This window comes from Mastigoproctus giganteus, chromosome 10 (genome assembly GCF_048544385.1).
Source record: "Mastigoproctus giganteus isolate SK-2022 chromosome 10, ASM4854438v1, whole genome shotgun sequence".
NCBI lineage: Eukaryota > Metazoa > Arthropoda > Arachnida > Uropygi > Thelyphonidae > Mastigoproctus > Mastigoproctus giganteus.
In genome coordinates this window covers 179,039,650-179,056,821 of record NC_143584.1, presented here as the reverse complement: position 1 = coordinate 179,056,821, position 17,172 = coordinate 179,039,650, and the positions used below count along the sequence as shown (strand labels likewise).

The following is a 17,172-nucleotide window of genomic DNA, read 5'->3' as shown; positions in this document are numbered from 1 at the left end:
GTTGTCAACAATTTGCCTTTCAATATAGCCAGGTATCCATTAGCATTTACGGTACCTTTTATTAACTACAGGTGATCCACTCCGCGATACAAAATGCATCCCCATACCATTTGGCTGGTAGGGAATTTCACCGTAGACACCATACAGTCTGGATGGTATTCTTCACCACGTCTAGGGCGAATCATTTCTCTCCCATCAGAACTATGCAAGTCGTATTTCTTCTCATCCGAGAAAATAACCGACTTCCACCGCTCGGCGGTCCATCGGGCCTTTTTCATTTTTTGTGTGAGGAGGGGGTTCTTCGTAGGACGACGGGCTACAAGTCCATTTTTGAAGGGGCGTTTTCTGACTGTTACTGCACTTGCTGCCACTCCTGTATGTCCTTTCCATTGTCTTTTCAGCTCAGACGAAGAAGCTTTACGGTTTTTAAGGTATAAGCGCTTCAAAACGCGGTCCTGTTTTGGCATAGAGATTCTTTTGCGTCCTGTTCCTTTTTAATTATCAGCAGAACCAGTATTCTTGAGTTTGGAAAGAAATCTACTCACTCGACTGATTACAAGACACTCTTAAGCAATATCATTACTAGCCATATGGTACAAGGAAGCCTTAGGTTTCACGGGAAGAACATCCTTCCTCACGTAAAGCAACAATAGCACTCTTTCTTTTGTGGCGTTAACTGCACATAACTCACCATCCTGACACAAACAAGGAATGACTGCAACTCTTGCAAAGCGTGCTTATATAGCTGAAAGTAACAGCTGATGCAATATTACGTTATCGTCCATGCATGTCAATCTTATCTGATGCAGTCTAAGAAATAATGCCATATACTTATGTTATTCGGACGACAATTACAATTTTAAGAGGTGATTCACTTTCTTTGAACACCAGTGTATTTTATTTTGATGTTGGCCTTGCAGTTTGAGGAGTAGCTTTTGAGGCAGTGGTAGAAATTCCAGGTACAGTTACAGACTCTGGCCCTTCGGAGAATGCCTGGCCACCACACTGTGTCAAAATCTCCTTTGAAGTCAATGAATAACTGCAATATAACAGTGAAAATTCCACCTTCATTCATTTTACTAAAACCTCTTGGAGCCTTATAAACTTCAAACAGGTAACTTCTGAGGTACCTGATTGCCAAGCTCTGTGGTCTACATAATCAGAGCCTTTCCTCGTATGGTCGTCTTTTGCCAATCTCACCATCTCAAGTTGCCCGTCGTTCGACCCTTTCATGAAAGTTAGTTTTTTTTCAGATGAGGTTTCCATACTTGAACACAGTATTCTATGTGGTCTTGCATTTGCCTTATACATTGGGATTATGACTTCCTTATCTCTACAGGATAGTGTTCGATAAATCATCGATAGGACACCATGGGCTTTCCTGGCAGTCTGTTTGCACTGTTCAAAAAAACTTCATATCTGCCAGTATCGTATCTTCAAATCCATTTCCTCTACTCTTATTTCAACCCCACCCAGTGTGTAATTTATTTGGGGATTGCTCTTCCCTAAGTGTAAGACCTTGCATTTAGCAGCATTGAAACAGCTGCCACTGAGCAATGTATCAACTATGTGGTACTACACTGGCAGTGGTAGAGAATGAAAAGGACCTGGGGGTGATTGTGCAGGCAGATATGAAGTTCTCTGAGCAGTGCAGACTGGCTGCAAGAGTAGCTCATGGTGTCTTATCAATGATATACAGGAATTTTTCTAGCAGGGATAGGGAGGTGATTATTCCCTTGTATAAGGCAATGGTCAGGCCACACCTTGAATACTGTATACAGGTCTGGAGGCCTCATTTCAAGAAGGATATAGAGCTGCTGGAACGAGTACAGAGAAAGGCAACAAGGTTAGTGAACGGAACGAAGGGTTGCTCTTATGAAGAAAGGCTTAAGTTTTGCAAATTACAGTGTCTGGAGACTAGGTACCAGCGAGGTGATCTGATAGAGGTGTATAAAGCCTTGAATGGTTTGAGCATGCTCAATGCTGATGGGATACTGCCTCTTGCTCAGAATAATCACCTGAGAGGGCATAAATTCAAATTGAGGAAAGATAGATGTAAGATAGATGTGCGGAAATTTGCCTTTAGCCAGCGGGTAGTTGGTTGGTGGAACAGACTTCTATCCCTTGTGGAAGTTGATAACCTAAATAAATTTAAGGCTCAGCTGGACAGGTGAGGTAGAAGGGGTTTTTTTTTTTTTTTTTTTGGCTGATGCTGCATAAGCTTGCTTTCTTGCATCATATGCCTCTTCTAATGCTAATGCTAAGTCTGTCAAATGTTTCAACAAGAAATGGTTGTATCATTGCAAATACCATTCCTCCAACATCAGAGAAAGAGTCATTTACGATTGAGGTGTTCTCCTGTGGGGAGGAAGAATGGCCAACGGCCGCACCCCTCCATGTTTTTTGATAGGGTACCATAACTGTACAGAGGTACCAAGTACAGATCCTCGAACGCTATGTGATACATTTTAGGAGTGCAGTTCGCCTAGATTTTCTTTTCATGCATGATAACTCCACTGCAGATAGACCTAAAAGTGGTGGAGGAATATCTTGAAACTTGATTCCAATGACTTTTGTCGCCAGCACGATCACTAGACTTAAATCTGGTCGAATGCTCTTGGGATGCAGAACGCCCTTCGGGGTTGCATTTTTCACCGACAGCCAATTGCCTCGGTTACTTGGTGATCTAAGGTCTGCATTGGTGGAAGAATAGGATTTGTTGCCAAATCCCATTCTTTTATAGAATAGGAATTGAATCTTATAGACACCCTTATATCGAGCATGGTTCACCACTGTCAGGCCTGTTTAGCTGTTGGAGGGGATCATAGGCTGTACTGATGTCATGTGACCATATTTTCGAACATCTTGCATCGACTTTTGTAATGTGACCATTTTGGTAATTCTTATACATCCCCTATAAATATCCCTCATACCTGTCCAAAGTTTCTCGCTGTCTCCTGATTTCATCGTTATTCTATGGTACACCACCACCATACCAAATTTTGGCCCAGTTCATTACAAGCTGCACGAGTTACACCACATCTTCCACGTGTACTGTTAATTTTGTCGAGCAGTGTATTAAAAGCAATACTGCACATTCCTTAACTTGATATCGGAATAGGTAACAAGTTACTGGATTGCAATTAAATTATAGTTGATTTTATGTTTATATATGTATATGTTTACTTCTTTATTTTTCTATTGTTTTAGAAAGGAAGAATATGGTAGAAAGGAAGGCAATCAATGGAGTCCTTGTAATTTCGGAAAACGGAAGAAAATATGTTTATTTCTGGTTGTTGAGGGAGTGCTGCCGGTAGAGAGTAGGTAATTGGGGCAACATTAAAGGGAAAGGATTTGAATTTTATTGGTGCATTAGCAACTAAGGCTGTAATGCAAAGGGAAAGGAAATAAGAACTTTGAGAATAAACTGTGCCATACGTAAACACAAGAATTATAACCATTGGGCCAAATGGTACCACTTGAGGACCTTCAAGCAAGGGAAGTATTAGGTAGTATAGTACTGTATATGAAAATAGTGAAAACGAGACCAAGCGATTCAGATCATAATGTAAAGGTGCGAAAACCCCTACCACACTAGGAGAGAGAAAGAGAGAGAGAGAGAGAGAGAGAGAGAGAGAGAGAGAGAGAGTGGAAATCTGGTGGATGGACAAGTTTCCAGTGGGGAACCTTTGTTGTAGAGCTGGGGGAGGACGGTGGTGATGCATCAAAAATGACAGATAAAATTGCCTTTGACGACTGTTGCCTGTCAGGTGGCGAAGATAGAAGTGATGCAGGATCACCTAGACAAGACTACGGTAATAGTTCAGACAGCATGGGCTTGTTAAGAGGAAGCAGTCTTGTCTGACCTCGCACTCTCTCTTCTGCTTACTTTCTTTCTTCTCAGTCTCTCACCCCTTCTCCTATTTCCAAAATTTATTTTTTTGGGCAGTTCCAGGGTAAGCTGGAACTTCCCCCCCCTGGGAAGTTCCAGCTTACCCTGGGGTTGGCCATCCAGAGTTCTCTTCCTACTTAACTGGTCTGGCTCCCAGCGCCAGTGACGGTAACTAGCGGTCTGTGGTGCTCCATGAACTCTTGGCTAAGCGGCCGGATGAACAACATAACCCACGCTAAGCGAACACGAACATACACTAACATATGCTATCTGGCCTTGACAGTACTGTCTTACTTCACAAGAGATCCAAATGTGGAGTTGTGCGAAAGCACCAACGCCACTTGTCAAAAAATACTATGTCACTATGACCAATTTGAGTGGATTAGAATGTTTTCCCTGGCACCCCATCCCTGGGCTCTAATGAGCCTGGCGATGTGGTGCCAGGTGGCAAACATCCCCTGTGGGTGTTTTTCCTCCCTGGTGGCAGTGTGGCCTGTTTTTTTTTTTTTTTTTTTAGATTTCATTTAATACGGAATATATGGTGAAGATGGACACTTGTCTAGGTGGCACCATAGGCAATTATATACAATGACCAATTTGAGAGGTGCCTCCGTAGCCAGGTGGGAAGGAGCAGCAGTGCGTAGCATATGCTTCTTGATTAGACCAGGGTTCGAGCCCATCACCACCAAATACGGAAGATGTGGAAAGGTCAGGGAATGACCGCCGCATATCCCGGAGCAATATGGCCTTAGTTGCTAATGCTCCTAAAAATCAAATAAACAAACAACAAACAACAACCAATTCGAGTGGATACTACGTGGATATGGTCACAAAGGAACTGGATACAAAAAATAATTTTAATACATCATATACTTGGATTTCAGGAAAGCTTTTGATACTGTTGCACATGGAAGACTGCTTTACAAATTGAAGCGGTATGGCATTAAGGGCAAGTTGCTGCAATGGATAAAGGGGTGGAGAGAGTAGAGAGTGGTAATAAATGGACACTGTTCTACGTGGACTAATGTTATTAGTCCCTCAGGATTCGGTGCTGGGTCCATTGTTGTTTGTGTATTTATTAATGATATCGATGAAGGTATATCAGGATAAATGTCCAAGTTTGCAGATGATACAAAGGTTAGCAGGGTTAATGATTGTAATGACAGTATGCTACTGCAACAGGGTCTAGAACAGTTAGGTAGATGGGCTGAGAAGTAGCAACTGAATTAATATTGACAAATGCAAAGTACTGCATATGGGTAACAGTAACCCAAGAGAAACGTACCAACTGTGTGGTACTACACTCAGGGAGGTGGAGAATGAAAAAGATTTGGGGAGGGTAATTGTGCAGTCAGATATGAAGTTCTCTGAGCAGCACAGATGGGCTGCCAGAGCAGGTCATTGAGTTTTGTCAAATATATATACGAATTTTGCTAGCGGAGACAAAGAAATGATTATACCTTTGTATAAGGGAATGGCCAGGCCACACCTTGAGTAGTGCGTACAGGTCTGAAGGCCTCATTTTAGGTACGATGTAGAGTTGCTAGAATGAGTACAGAGAAGAGCAACAAGATTGGTGAGAGGAACAAAGGGGTTCTCTTACCAGGAGAAGCTTAAATTCTGTAAGTTGCAGCATCTGGAGACTAGGCACTTGCGAGCTGATCTGATTGAGGTGTACAAGGCCTTGAATGGCTTGAGCAGGCTCAATGCTGATGGTTTACTTCTGCTTGCTGAAATTAAGAATCTGAGGGGGCATAGATTCAAATTGAGGAAAGACAGTTGTAGAATAGATATGCAGAAGTTTGCCTTTAGCCAGCCAGCAGATAGTTGATTGTTGGAACACTTCCATTTGTTGTTGTGGAAGTTGATAGCTTAAATAAATTTATGGCTGAACTAGACCAACATTTGGAGTGACTAAATGGGTGAAATAGGAATTTTTTTTTTTTTTGCCGATGTTCTATAAGCTTGCTTTGTTGCATCATATGCCTCAACTAATACTAATGCTAACAATAAAATTAAAAAAATACGACAACAACAAAAAAAAATAGTACTCTTGATCTAATTATCAGCAGTGATTCTTCATGCACTAAGAATCTGCAGATGAGAAAACCACTAGGTGTAAGTGATCTGGGGTTTACTTAAAGATGTAAGTACCATCAATAGTAAAGGGTCGGGTTTACTTTCTTAAAGGAGACTACAGCAGTCTCAGATAGTTTGTAAATTCTCTGCAGTGGGTTCAGCTGATGGAGTTACCAACAGCAAATTGTAAATGGGAAGCATTCATGGATGTTATTGTGGGTTAGGTAAACTAAACACAAATTACAAGAAATCTCTATAGCACAAAAAATGATTTTGTGCTGTATATAATGTGTGTAAATTATTTGTCTGTGGTTGATTTGCTGTTCGCTGGACAAAAAACCTGTTTCCATTAGGGGAAACCTTGCTACCCTTGCCCGAGACTAAGTCAATAACATTGTTGTGGTTGACTAACAACTACACTGACAAGAGTTTTCCACATGGTTTGGAAGGACAGTGATTATTCCAACTGTACTGTTCATGAGGGCACTTGTGATGGATGGGAGCAATTCAATTATATTGACAGGTAACAAAGGTAGTAAGCAAACTATTAGCCATAATTCCATCTGTTGTTGTTGTGGAAGTTGATAGCTTAAATAAATTCAAGACAGAACTAGACAAACATTTGGAATGAATGGATCAGTGAAATGGGAAGGGTTGTTTTTTTTTTTTTTTTTTTTTTTGGCTGATGTTGTATACGCTTTCTTTCTTGCATCATGTGCCTCTACCAATGCTAATTATGAGATCATCTTTAATTTCAAGGTAGGTTCCTGTGGATTGGAGATGTGCAAATGTTCTCCAATTCACGAAGGTGGGGGGGATTAAAGGCTGGACCTGGTAGGTTAACTTTTGTTCCAAGGTAAATAATGGAGTCAGTGGTTAAAGATGTAAAGCAGGAACATCTGCACAGGAACACAGTTATACGCTCATAATAACTGCCATGCAATACAACAACTGTCTATAACTGAAACTTTATTTAAATAATAATGATATAAGATTGGATAAAATTTTGTAAATATAAAAATAAAAGATAAAAATACAAATAAAATAATACACTGATTATAAAATTTAGTGATAAAATGCCAGATAAAAATGATAAATAAAATCAGAAATTACACTATACAGAATTAAATGTGATAAAAACAACCGTAGCTTTCAGAGGCGACCACCTCCTTTATCAGCAGTATGACTTAACTGTCATGGTACATCCTTAAATAACTGCAGGATCATGGCTCGCAGCATGTGTTATCGTAGGAACATGGGCAATATTCTCCCTACCTGCATGGAAATTGGAAATGGCTTGGGAGCGCGCCAAGTGGAACCGTTCATCCTGTCTGAGAATTACAGTTTTAAAGGGGAGGAAACCATAATTCTTGGACTTGAATTTTTATTCTTACAAAATTTTATTCGATCTTATATCATTATTATTTTAATAAAGTTTCAGTTATAGACGGTTGGTGTGTTGCATTGCATTTTTTTCGAGTCAGAACTTTCCCAATACAGCAGTCACAGCATGTATTTGTTAAGTGGCAACCCATCTGACCAATCTGACTGTACACTTTGACACACTAACAAAGGAACTAGATACAATAAATAATTTTGCCTATAATCTCTCATAAAGGAACATCCTCCAGTCATTTCAATGTCATTCGATGTTTATTACTGTGTAGCTTTCAAACTGCAACCAGATCAACTGTTTTTTTTAGGTAGTCTTTCTTCCCATGCACTTGAATGATCCAGTTTATCCTAGAGGTTCTCTATAGGATTGAGATCAGGACTGGGCTAGCCAGTCCAATTTTTTGATGCTCATGTCCTCAAACAAATTTATCACAATGCAAGCGGTGTGACTTGGGGTGTTATTCTACTGATACAGGTATGGGCCTTTCCCAATGTGCTACCACAACTTAGGTAACACACATTGTTGTCCAGGATGTCTATACAGACCTCAGTATTCACGGTTATGCCCAAACAACCAATAATCCCATACCGAACCATGAAAAACAACTCAAGATCATAACGCTATCTTGATCAAATTTTATTGTCAGGCAATACAGTCCAGCAGGCATCCACAACACCCAGTCATGACCATCAGATTGGTAGACCACATATCATGACTCATTGCTCCAAAGCATAGCTTTCCATTGATTTAATGTCCAAGAATGGCAGACCTTACACCAACCTCGTCTGACTGCATGGTCATCCCTGTGAATAAACAGAATTTTTTTTTTGGGGGCTCACATCTTGTGAGTATGGGCTTGGCACACCCAGGGTCCTGAGCTGGATATCATCATTCTTCTCTTTCTTGGTGATTCCTTTCTACTTCTGACTCTTGTTTTCTCTCTCTCTCTCAGAGTAATTCAGAAATTGTTTATTTTTGGCTGGTGCAGCATAAGCCTCAGGTTTCCTTGCACCATATGGCTAATAATAATAATTATAATAATAATAATAATTTAACCTGGATGGTGATTGGGATTAGTTAGGGTGATTAGTGGCTTGTGGAGGGATACATGACCATGGCAATCCATATCATGTAGCAAGCTGTGTACTCTGTTGGTGTTGCCATGTGTCCCAATCATTTCACTGTGCTGTGGTATCGTTGACCTGAATTCCAAATGGATGATTATTTGTAGGGCACTCCTGTCATGTAGTGCCCTATGTCATGTTCAGCTTCAGAGATTTTCTGGGTCATTTTGTGATGAGTTCAGCAGATTGGAATTTTAAGTCCACTTCAATTTGTAGATCACATAACCAATCATCGACCTAATGATCTTCGATACTGTTGAAATGTTATGTGCAGACCGATTGCTTATGTGGAATCCTATTATCATTCCTTAGAGGAAGTCTGCTTAGAGGAAGTCACAGTAGCTTGCATTAATTAAGAATTGTACTACTGTCTTCTCAAAGGCATATGAGCATGTTCATAGTTATCTGACATGTTCTTGTGGTAGGGCAGTTATTAATGTTAGGGCAGTGTATTTCGAAAATGTTGACATTTTGTCTGAAAAAGAAGTCTTTTGAAAATATCAGTTTATCTTGAAAAAGAATATCAAGATGTGTTTTAATGAAATATTTAAAAATATTCAAGAAAGTTTAAAATCTCAAATTTCTGTTTGGATATGATTTATTGCCATTTACTTCATAATTTTCTATTTATGTTCAAAGAATTGGTAATTCAGAATTTTAAAATGACAGATTTGATTTTGATTTGGTAGTTGTTGGCGCATCGGCTTCTGTGGCCATATTGCACCTCCCAAGGTTTTTGCAGTACTTTGATCCAAGCCCGAGGCGGGAATCGAACCCGCGACCTTTGGGTTGCCGGGCAGGTACTTTACCCACTCGGCTAGCCCGGTCGGCTTTAAAATGACAGAAGAAATGTTATTGAGTCCAATTAAAAGTACAACTGTAAGTGAAGATATTTAAAAAAAAAAATGTCATGAAAGAATCTGAACTTTATAATAACAAGCTCAAAGTATTATCTCCACATGGTTTATATGCGATTGGGAAAAACAAAGGTGCTGTTTCGTCATTTAAATGAGAAAATGGTAAAAAAGATATTGCTGAGGTTGTTGTATTTCCCTGTATAATAAGCAAATAGATTTTATGTTCTAAATCAGTAAAATTTGGTCATGTCTGTAGCGAAGTGTGAGGTTTTATTAAATTGAAATCATCTCTGAATTTCATGAGCTACTTATAGATATTGAACCTGAATAGAAAACATGGTGCAACTCATTCAGCTTGCAATGAAATGGGACAAAATTTGGTTTTCTGTGGTGTACCATAGAAAAACAATGAAATGAGGAGAAACCAAGAAACTTTGGTTAGGTATAAGGCACATTTATAGGGGTTTTATAAGAATTATTAAAAAGATCACATTACAGAAGTCAATGCAAGATGCTTGAAGATATGGGCACACATCAGTACGGTATATGATACCCTCCAATGGCTAAACAGGCCTGACAGAGGTGAACTGTGATTGAAATAAGGGTGTCTGTAGGATTCTGTGGCAAGAAATCACATTTTTTCACCAGCACAAGCCTTAGCTCACCAACTGAAGAGTTGGCTATTGGCTTGCAATGCAACACCCAAGGGTGTACCGCACATATTCAATTGGATTTAAGTCTGTGATACTGCTGGGCACGGCAGTTGTTGGATATATTCAGTTTCAAGATATTTCTCCGCCACTCGAGCTCTATGTGCAGTAGCATTGTTGCACATGAAAAGAAAATCTGGGCCAAATGCACACCTAAAAAAGCCGAACATACAGTTCAAGATCTGTTCTCGGTACTTCTGCATAGTTACAGTACCCCTATGAAAAACATGAAGACAGGTTCAGCTATTTATCATTATTCTGCCCCACACGAGAACACTGCCTCCACTGTAATGTCCCTTTTTCTGCTGTTGGGGGGATGTTACAGCATTCCTCGTTGTCTCCAAATGAAATAACGTCTAGAATCTGTAGGCTAAAACAGGACTCATCTGTGAATAGAACTGTGTCCCATTTGTCAAGTCACATGTTCATGTCACCAGTTTCGACAAGCTCTGAGGTGGTTTGGGGTTTATGTCCAACTCTAAAGGTATTAAGAAATACTGTAGGAAGAAAACTTAATTCAGGGGTGTCCAACCTGAGACCCACTATCACATGAGCAGCCTTAAGTGTTTTGCACTCTCCCCATTCTCAAGTTTAAAACTAGCACATCACAAATTGTAGTTTCACATTGACTTTTGAAATTATCCGTTCTCGGTCATAATCGATTTTTATTTACCTTCCTCAGTATTTCGCAGTATTATTATAACCATATAATAAAATGTCATGTAATAATTTTTGGATTTGGATTTTCTGTAGTTAATTATTAAATATACAAAAAAACCCCGGAAATATAAAAGTTAATAACAAAAATGAAATTTTATTATGAAATGCTTGATTAGTGGTAAGCAACTGTGCTTGCAAATGACAGCTACCACAAGAATCTGTATTAGGTATAAGATTTTATCTGTTTTGCTCCTAGGCAGAAAAAGGTTGGATGCCTGTGCTTAACTTTATGATGATAGGATCATCATTTCACATAACAATATATCTGCCATTTAGCTATAACTTAGCACCTTCAGATTATAATGTTTCTTCACCTTAAGTAGCATCTTACAGAAAAACATTTCCTTAACAGTAAGAGATGTACAGCAACAATGTGACATGGTGTTACCAGTGTTATAACAATCCCACAAGAGGGTTTTGAATATCTTATCAAACATTGAGGGAAAATGTTTTATTGTTCACAGATTGTACATTGAGAAATAGACAACATCTGTATATGTAATTACATGTACCGTATTTCCCCATGTATAAGACACACCCTTTTTCGAAAAAATTTGGGGTCTAAAAACTGGGTGCGTCTTATACAGTGGTTATAGATTTTTTTTACTTGCATTTCCCGCTTTTTCGCGCTTGTTGTCTTTGCATTCATTGTTTCGCACTTGTTACCGGTATATTAGGTTACATTTTGCCACGTTCTGCCCACAAATGGCTCAGAAAAGATTTTCGTACAGTGCTGAATTCAAGTTAAAAGTGATCCAGTTTGCAAAAGTGAATGGAAATCGTGCTGTTGAACGTAAGCTTGGTCCTCCTCCAACTGAGAAAACAATCCGAGACTGGCTACGGGAAGAAGAAACCCTACTGAAAACGCCACAGCAGAAGAAGGCCATGAGAGGCAAGTCAGCAAAATGGCCTGATTTAGAGAGGGAATTGAAGATATGGATTGAAGAGCAAAGGGCAATTGGAATGCCCATGTCCACAAAGATGGTTCAGCATGGGGCAAGAAGAATTGCTGATGAAAAAGAAGTTACTGATTTCAAAGGAGGACACAATTGGTGCTTCAGGTTCATGAAACGGAATGGACTAAGCATGCGTACACACACCAGACTTGCCCAAAAGATGCCTGAAAGCTATGAGCAGAAGACCCTTGAATTTCATCGTTTTGTCATTCAATGTCAGAAGACACATCAGTTTGAGTTGGGACAGATTGCAAATATGGATGAAGTCCCCCTTCAATTTGATGTCCCAAGTAACAGAACTGTTGATAAGAAGGGGGTGAAAACTGTAACTGTGAAGACAAGTGGACATAAAAAGAGCCATTATACAGTTGTTCTAGCTTGTTGTGCCGACGGAACCAAGCTGCCTCCTATGCTGATTTTCAAACGCAAAACAATGCCAAAAGAAGACATTCCTCGAGGAGTGATTGTCCACTTTCATGACAAGGGTTGGATGGATCAGGATGGGATGAAGATCTGGTTTGAGAAAGTTTGGAGCAGGAGACCAGGTGGGCTCTTACACAAACCTGCCCTATTGGTACTTGATCAGTTCAGGGCACACATAACAAAAAACACAAAGAAGATTGCTGCAGAGCAAAAAACAAAACTTGCCATAATACCTGGAGGCTTGACATCCCAGCTCCAACCACTTGATGTCAGCATTAACAAACCCTTCAAAGCTACCATGAGAGACAAATGGAACCAACGAATGAAGTCTTCTGGGGACAATTTGACACCAGCAGGAAGAGTGAAGAAACCAACTATAGGAGAAGTTTGTACATGGGTAAAAAGATCCTGGGATAATATCAAGATTGAGATCGTTGTCAAGTCATTTAAGAAGTGTGGCATTTCAAATGCCATAGATGGAACTGAGGACGAGACAATATATGGAGACAGTGATTCATCATCAGACACAGATGAGGACAAGCTAATGGATGGGAGTCTTGACAGTGATGAGGACAAGCTAATGGATGGGAGTCTTGACAGTGATGAGGACTTGTATGAATTTTATGATGAATAAAACTTGAGTTCAATAACTTTATGTAATAAAGTTATTGAACTCAAAATTAAGGTGCATCTTATACATGAGGAAATATGGTAATTTCTTTTTTTATGTTACTGAATTTTGAAAAAACTATGAGATCTTATATTCCGATTTTCTCACAAATTGCAAAGATAATGCATGGACACAATACCGGTTTGAAGAGCTGCTCACTAGCTGGTAATGAATAACCAGTGATGGTTGATTTGTACAAGATTTTCATTAAGTTTGTATTAAAACTATGAAAATTATAACTGTTATACTTGCAAGCAAATGATCTAACATTATTTATTCTTTTGCAGGACTGAAATTAGAGACATTATGTAGTCTATTACTATTTATGAATTAAATATAAAAATAGCGAAATGCTTAAAGTGCTGTACTCACCTTGAATATAATCTGCAATAGTTTTACGAAAAGACTGATGGCTAAGTTTAAGGTGGAATGGTTAAGTTAATGCATTAAGGTGGGGATCTCAGATGTGAGAAATTCCCACGTGTTCCAAAGAGCATCACGAGAGTATGGAAAATTCCTTAAAATACAGCACGCGTTACTTCTCACTTAACACCGCCAACTGAAGATGTTATAAATTAACGAAAGTCTGTCATCACGACTATTGGCATTATCAATTCTTTTATGTTCCAGATTAACTATTTTTACTTTATGAAAACCAGGGACGGAGTAGTGCACTTCTGCTTCCTTGCGCTTATTTTAAAATTCCATTAAATTAAATTTCACCCCACCTTAATGCATTAACTTAACCATTCCACCTTAAATTTAGCCATCAGTCTTTTCATAAAACTATTGCAGATTATATTCAAGGTGAGTACTGCACTTTAAGCATTTCGCTATTTTTATATTTAGTCTATTATCACAGTACTATAAGAATTCTATAACTTTATACTTATTTGTGAATTAAATGTGAGATCTTGCCTTTGCAATTTTAATGTATTTTTTATTTTTATTTTTTCTTATTAGACCTTCCTATGTATGGAAGTGTAATTCAGCTAGAAGACAAGCCGCCAAAAATTGTATGTTATTACAGTGCATGGGCTTACTCTAGACCAGAGCCTATGAATTATGACATTGATGACGTACCTGGAGATAAATGTTCTGACATCATCTATTCTTTTGTAGGACTCAGTAACAAGACCTGGGAGCTATTTAGTATTGATCCTGAATATGATTTGGAGAAGGGTAAGAAATAATGCCACAAAATCAGGTATTTGTGTTGTTAGATATAGCACTAGTCAGTTTTCATTCACAAAAAGAGAAATTGTTCTTTTTATTACTTTTCAGATTTTGCATTCTGTTGATCATAGTTCTGGTCATAGTTCCTCTCTTATGAAGTTTTTAGTAAATGTCATTTTTTTTTAATCGTCTGTGCCCATTTTTGTTTTCAGTGTCAGTCTGTAATGTAAATTGCTTCAAAGTTTTGAGGAGTGTTCTGAAAGTAAAATATGATGTGGCATGGTAAAAGTGTTTAAACTCTGCTGGTGATAATGTAGAAAAATAATCTGTGCCTTTACTCTACATACACAATATTAGCATTAGTTGAGGGGCATACAATGCAAGAAAGCAAGCTTATGCTGCATCAGCCAAAAAAAAAAAAAAAAAAAAACCCTCCCATTTCATCCATCCATTCACTCCAAATGCCTGTCTAGCTCAGCCTTAAATTTATTTAAGCTATTAACTTCCACAAGAAGAGTTGGAAGTCTATTCCAGCAATCAATTACCCGTTGGCTAAAGGCAAATTTCCACACATCTGTTCTACGACTGTCTTTCCTCAATTTGAATCTATGCCCCCTCAAGTTCGTATCAGCATTGAGCTTTCTCAACCCATTTAAGGCCTTATACACCTCAGTCAGATCACCTTGCAGGTGCCTAATATCCAGGTGCTGCAATTTTCAGAACTTAAGCCTTTCTTGGTAAGAGCACCCCTTTGTTCCCCTCACCAATCTTGTTGCCCTTCTTTGTACTCGTTATAGCAACTCTACATCCTTCGTAAAATGAGGCTTCCAGACCTCTACATATCTTTCATCAATAAATGAATTGACATCAGTGCTGGATTTAACCATAAGCTAAATATATATGTATTGCAGAACACACACTTGCATGGCTGAAATGCAATGCATATATGTTCATTCCAGCATGTCCTATAACAAATGCAAAGATATGCAGTATTTGTTTAATGTTATTTTAGTGGAAAGTGACAAAGTGAATCGTGGGCTAGATCCCAACATTCCAATTGTTATCCATTTGGCAACTATAAGGATAATAGAAGTCGTATATTTGTTTTAATTCTTGTCTCTAAGTTTCATTTTTGCTTGGACATTGGTTCTTATATGGCTTCAGTTCCTCCAAGTAAGATTTGAAACAAAGTTGGATATGGTTATTGCAACATAACATTTAGTGATATTTGTGATAAACTATGTATTAAAATCTGAACACCTCTTTGTTTTCAGAGGGCTATAAAAGGTTCATTGCACTTCGACAGCGTTATTCCCATCTCAAATTACTGCTTGCAGTTGGTGGCTGGGCAGAAGGAGGAAGGAAGTATTCAGAAATGGTCAGTGATCCAAAATTGCGAGGGATATTTGTTAACAGTACAGTGTCATGGGTCCGCACTCTTGGCTTTGATGGATTTGACCTAGACTGGGAATATCCGGGAGCTCATGATAGGGGAGGCAAATATACTGACAAAGACAATTTTCTGAAGTTAGTGAAGGTGAGTTAAAAGTTATAACCATGAAAAAATATATTTTTATTCTTTAATAATAATAATATTCCTGTATTTAAAATATGATTAATTATGTAAATATAAAATACAGTATATATTAAAGAATATATGCAGCCAGAGACAGCCAAACCAAGAGGGGAGGTTTATGATGATGAAAAACTACAGCTAAAAATCGTTGCATTTGTTGCAACTGAGATCAAATACACTAACATCTAGGAAGTACATTTTCAATGGCTGCTTTTGAGAATAAAATAACTTGAAGCTTGCATTAAAATAGAATTACACTACTTTAGATTTCTATAATAATGATAACAGACCTATATTGTGTGTGTGTGTGTGTGTGTGTGTGTGTGTGTGTGTGTGTGTGTGTGTGTGTGTGTGTGTGTGTGTGTGTGTGTGTGCGCGCGCGTGTGTGTGTGTGTGTGTGTAAGCACAAAGGAGCTAAGGCTATGATTTGTCAGCATATCCTTCACTCAGTTTGCCTGTTTTCTAGATGAAAAACCCAAGTTTCCAGGGTGTAAAACTATGCAGCCATTACCTAAAACCAACTAATTTGGCAATGGTGTGGAAAAAAAAAAAAAACACCCATAAAAATTCCTCCTGTCTTGATGGATTAGAAACTAGACCTTTTACACATAATGTGGAAGAATGTTAATTGTAACCGTTGTGTGAACCATGAGGGCAGATAATTCAGCATCCATAGCTAAATTATAAAACTGCAACCTTTGCCAATAAAAATTGGAAAAAAAGGAAATACAGTAGAAACAAATGATGGTTATATTCATGGCTGAATCCACTGCTGTCATGGGTGTAACCTGAAAAAAGGAAAAGTTCATTTCTCTTTTTGCGATACAAAAACCTTTATCAGGAGCCAAGACTAGATTTACCAGGATGCAGCAACACATTTGCTGCAGGGTATCGCCCCAGACCAATGCAGTTACGGTAAAGAGTAAAGACTTTTAGCATTAGCAAGGGCACATGATGCAAGAAAGCAAGTTATATAGCATCGCCAAAAAAGACTTATTTCACCCATCTACTCGCTCCAAATGTTTGTCTAGTTCTGCCTTGAATCTGTTTAAGCTATCAACTTCTACAATGACAGATGGAAGTTTGTTCCAACAATCAACCACCTGCTGGCTAAAGGCAAACTTCCACACATCCATCCTACAACTGTCCTTTGTCAATTTGAATTTATGCCCTCTCAGGTGATTATTCTGAGCAAGAGGAAGAATCCCATCAGCATTGAGCATGCTCAAACCATTCAAGGCTTTATACACCTCAATCAGATCACCTTGCAGGTGCCTAGTCTCCAGTTTTGCAAATTTCCGAAATTTGCAAAACTTAAGCCTTTCTTTGAACAACCCTTTTTTCCATTCACTAATCTTGTTGCCCTTCTCTGTACTCGTTCCAACAGGTCCATCCTTCTTAAAATGAGGCCTCCAGACCTGTATGCAGTACTCAAAGTGTGGCCTGAACATTGCCTTATACAAGGGGACAATCGCCTCCTTATCCCTGCTAGAAAAATTGCTGTATATCATTGACAAGACACCATGAGCTACTCTTGCAGACCGTCTGCACTGCTCAGAAAACTTCATATCTGCCTGCACAATTACCCCAGGT

General features: G+C 38.8%; 1 protein-coding gene across 1 annotated transcript in view; it reads left to right on the top strand.

Annotated features, from left to right (window-relative positions):
• The window catches only part of LOC150079581 (endochitinase-like), a 70,143-nt gene that overhangs the window by 12,340 nt on the left and 40,631 nt on the right, over positions 1–17,172 (top strand). The window contains exons 3-4 of the mRNA XM_090383124.1: positions 13,791–14,009; positions 15,278–15,540. Coding sequence (XP_090239250.1) covers positions 13,791–14,009; positions 15,278–15,540 — 482 coding nt within the window. The remainder of the gene's footprint in view (positions 1–13,790; positions 14,010–15,277; positions 15,541–17,172) is intronic.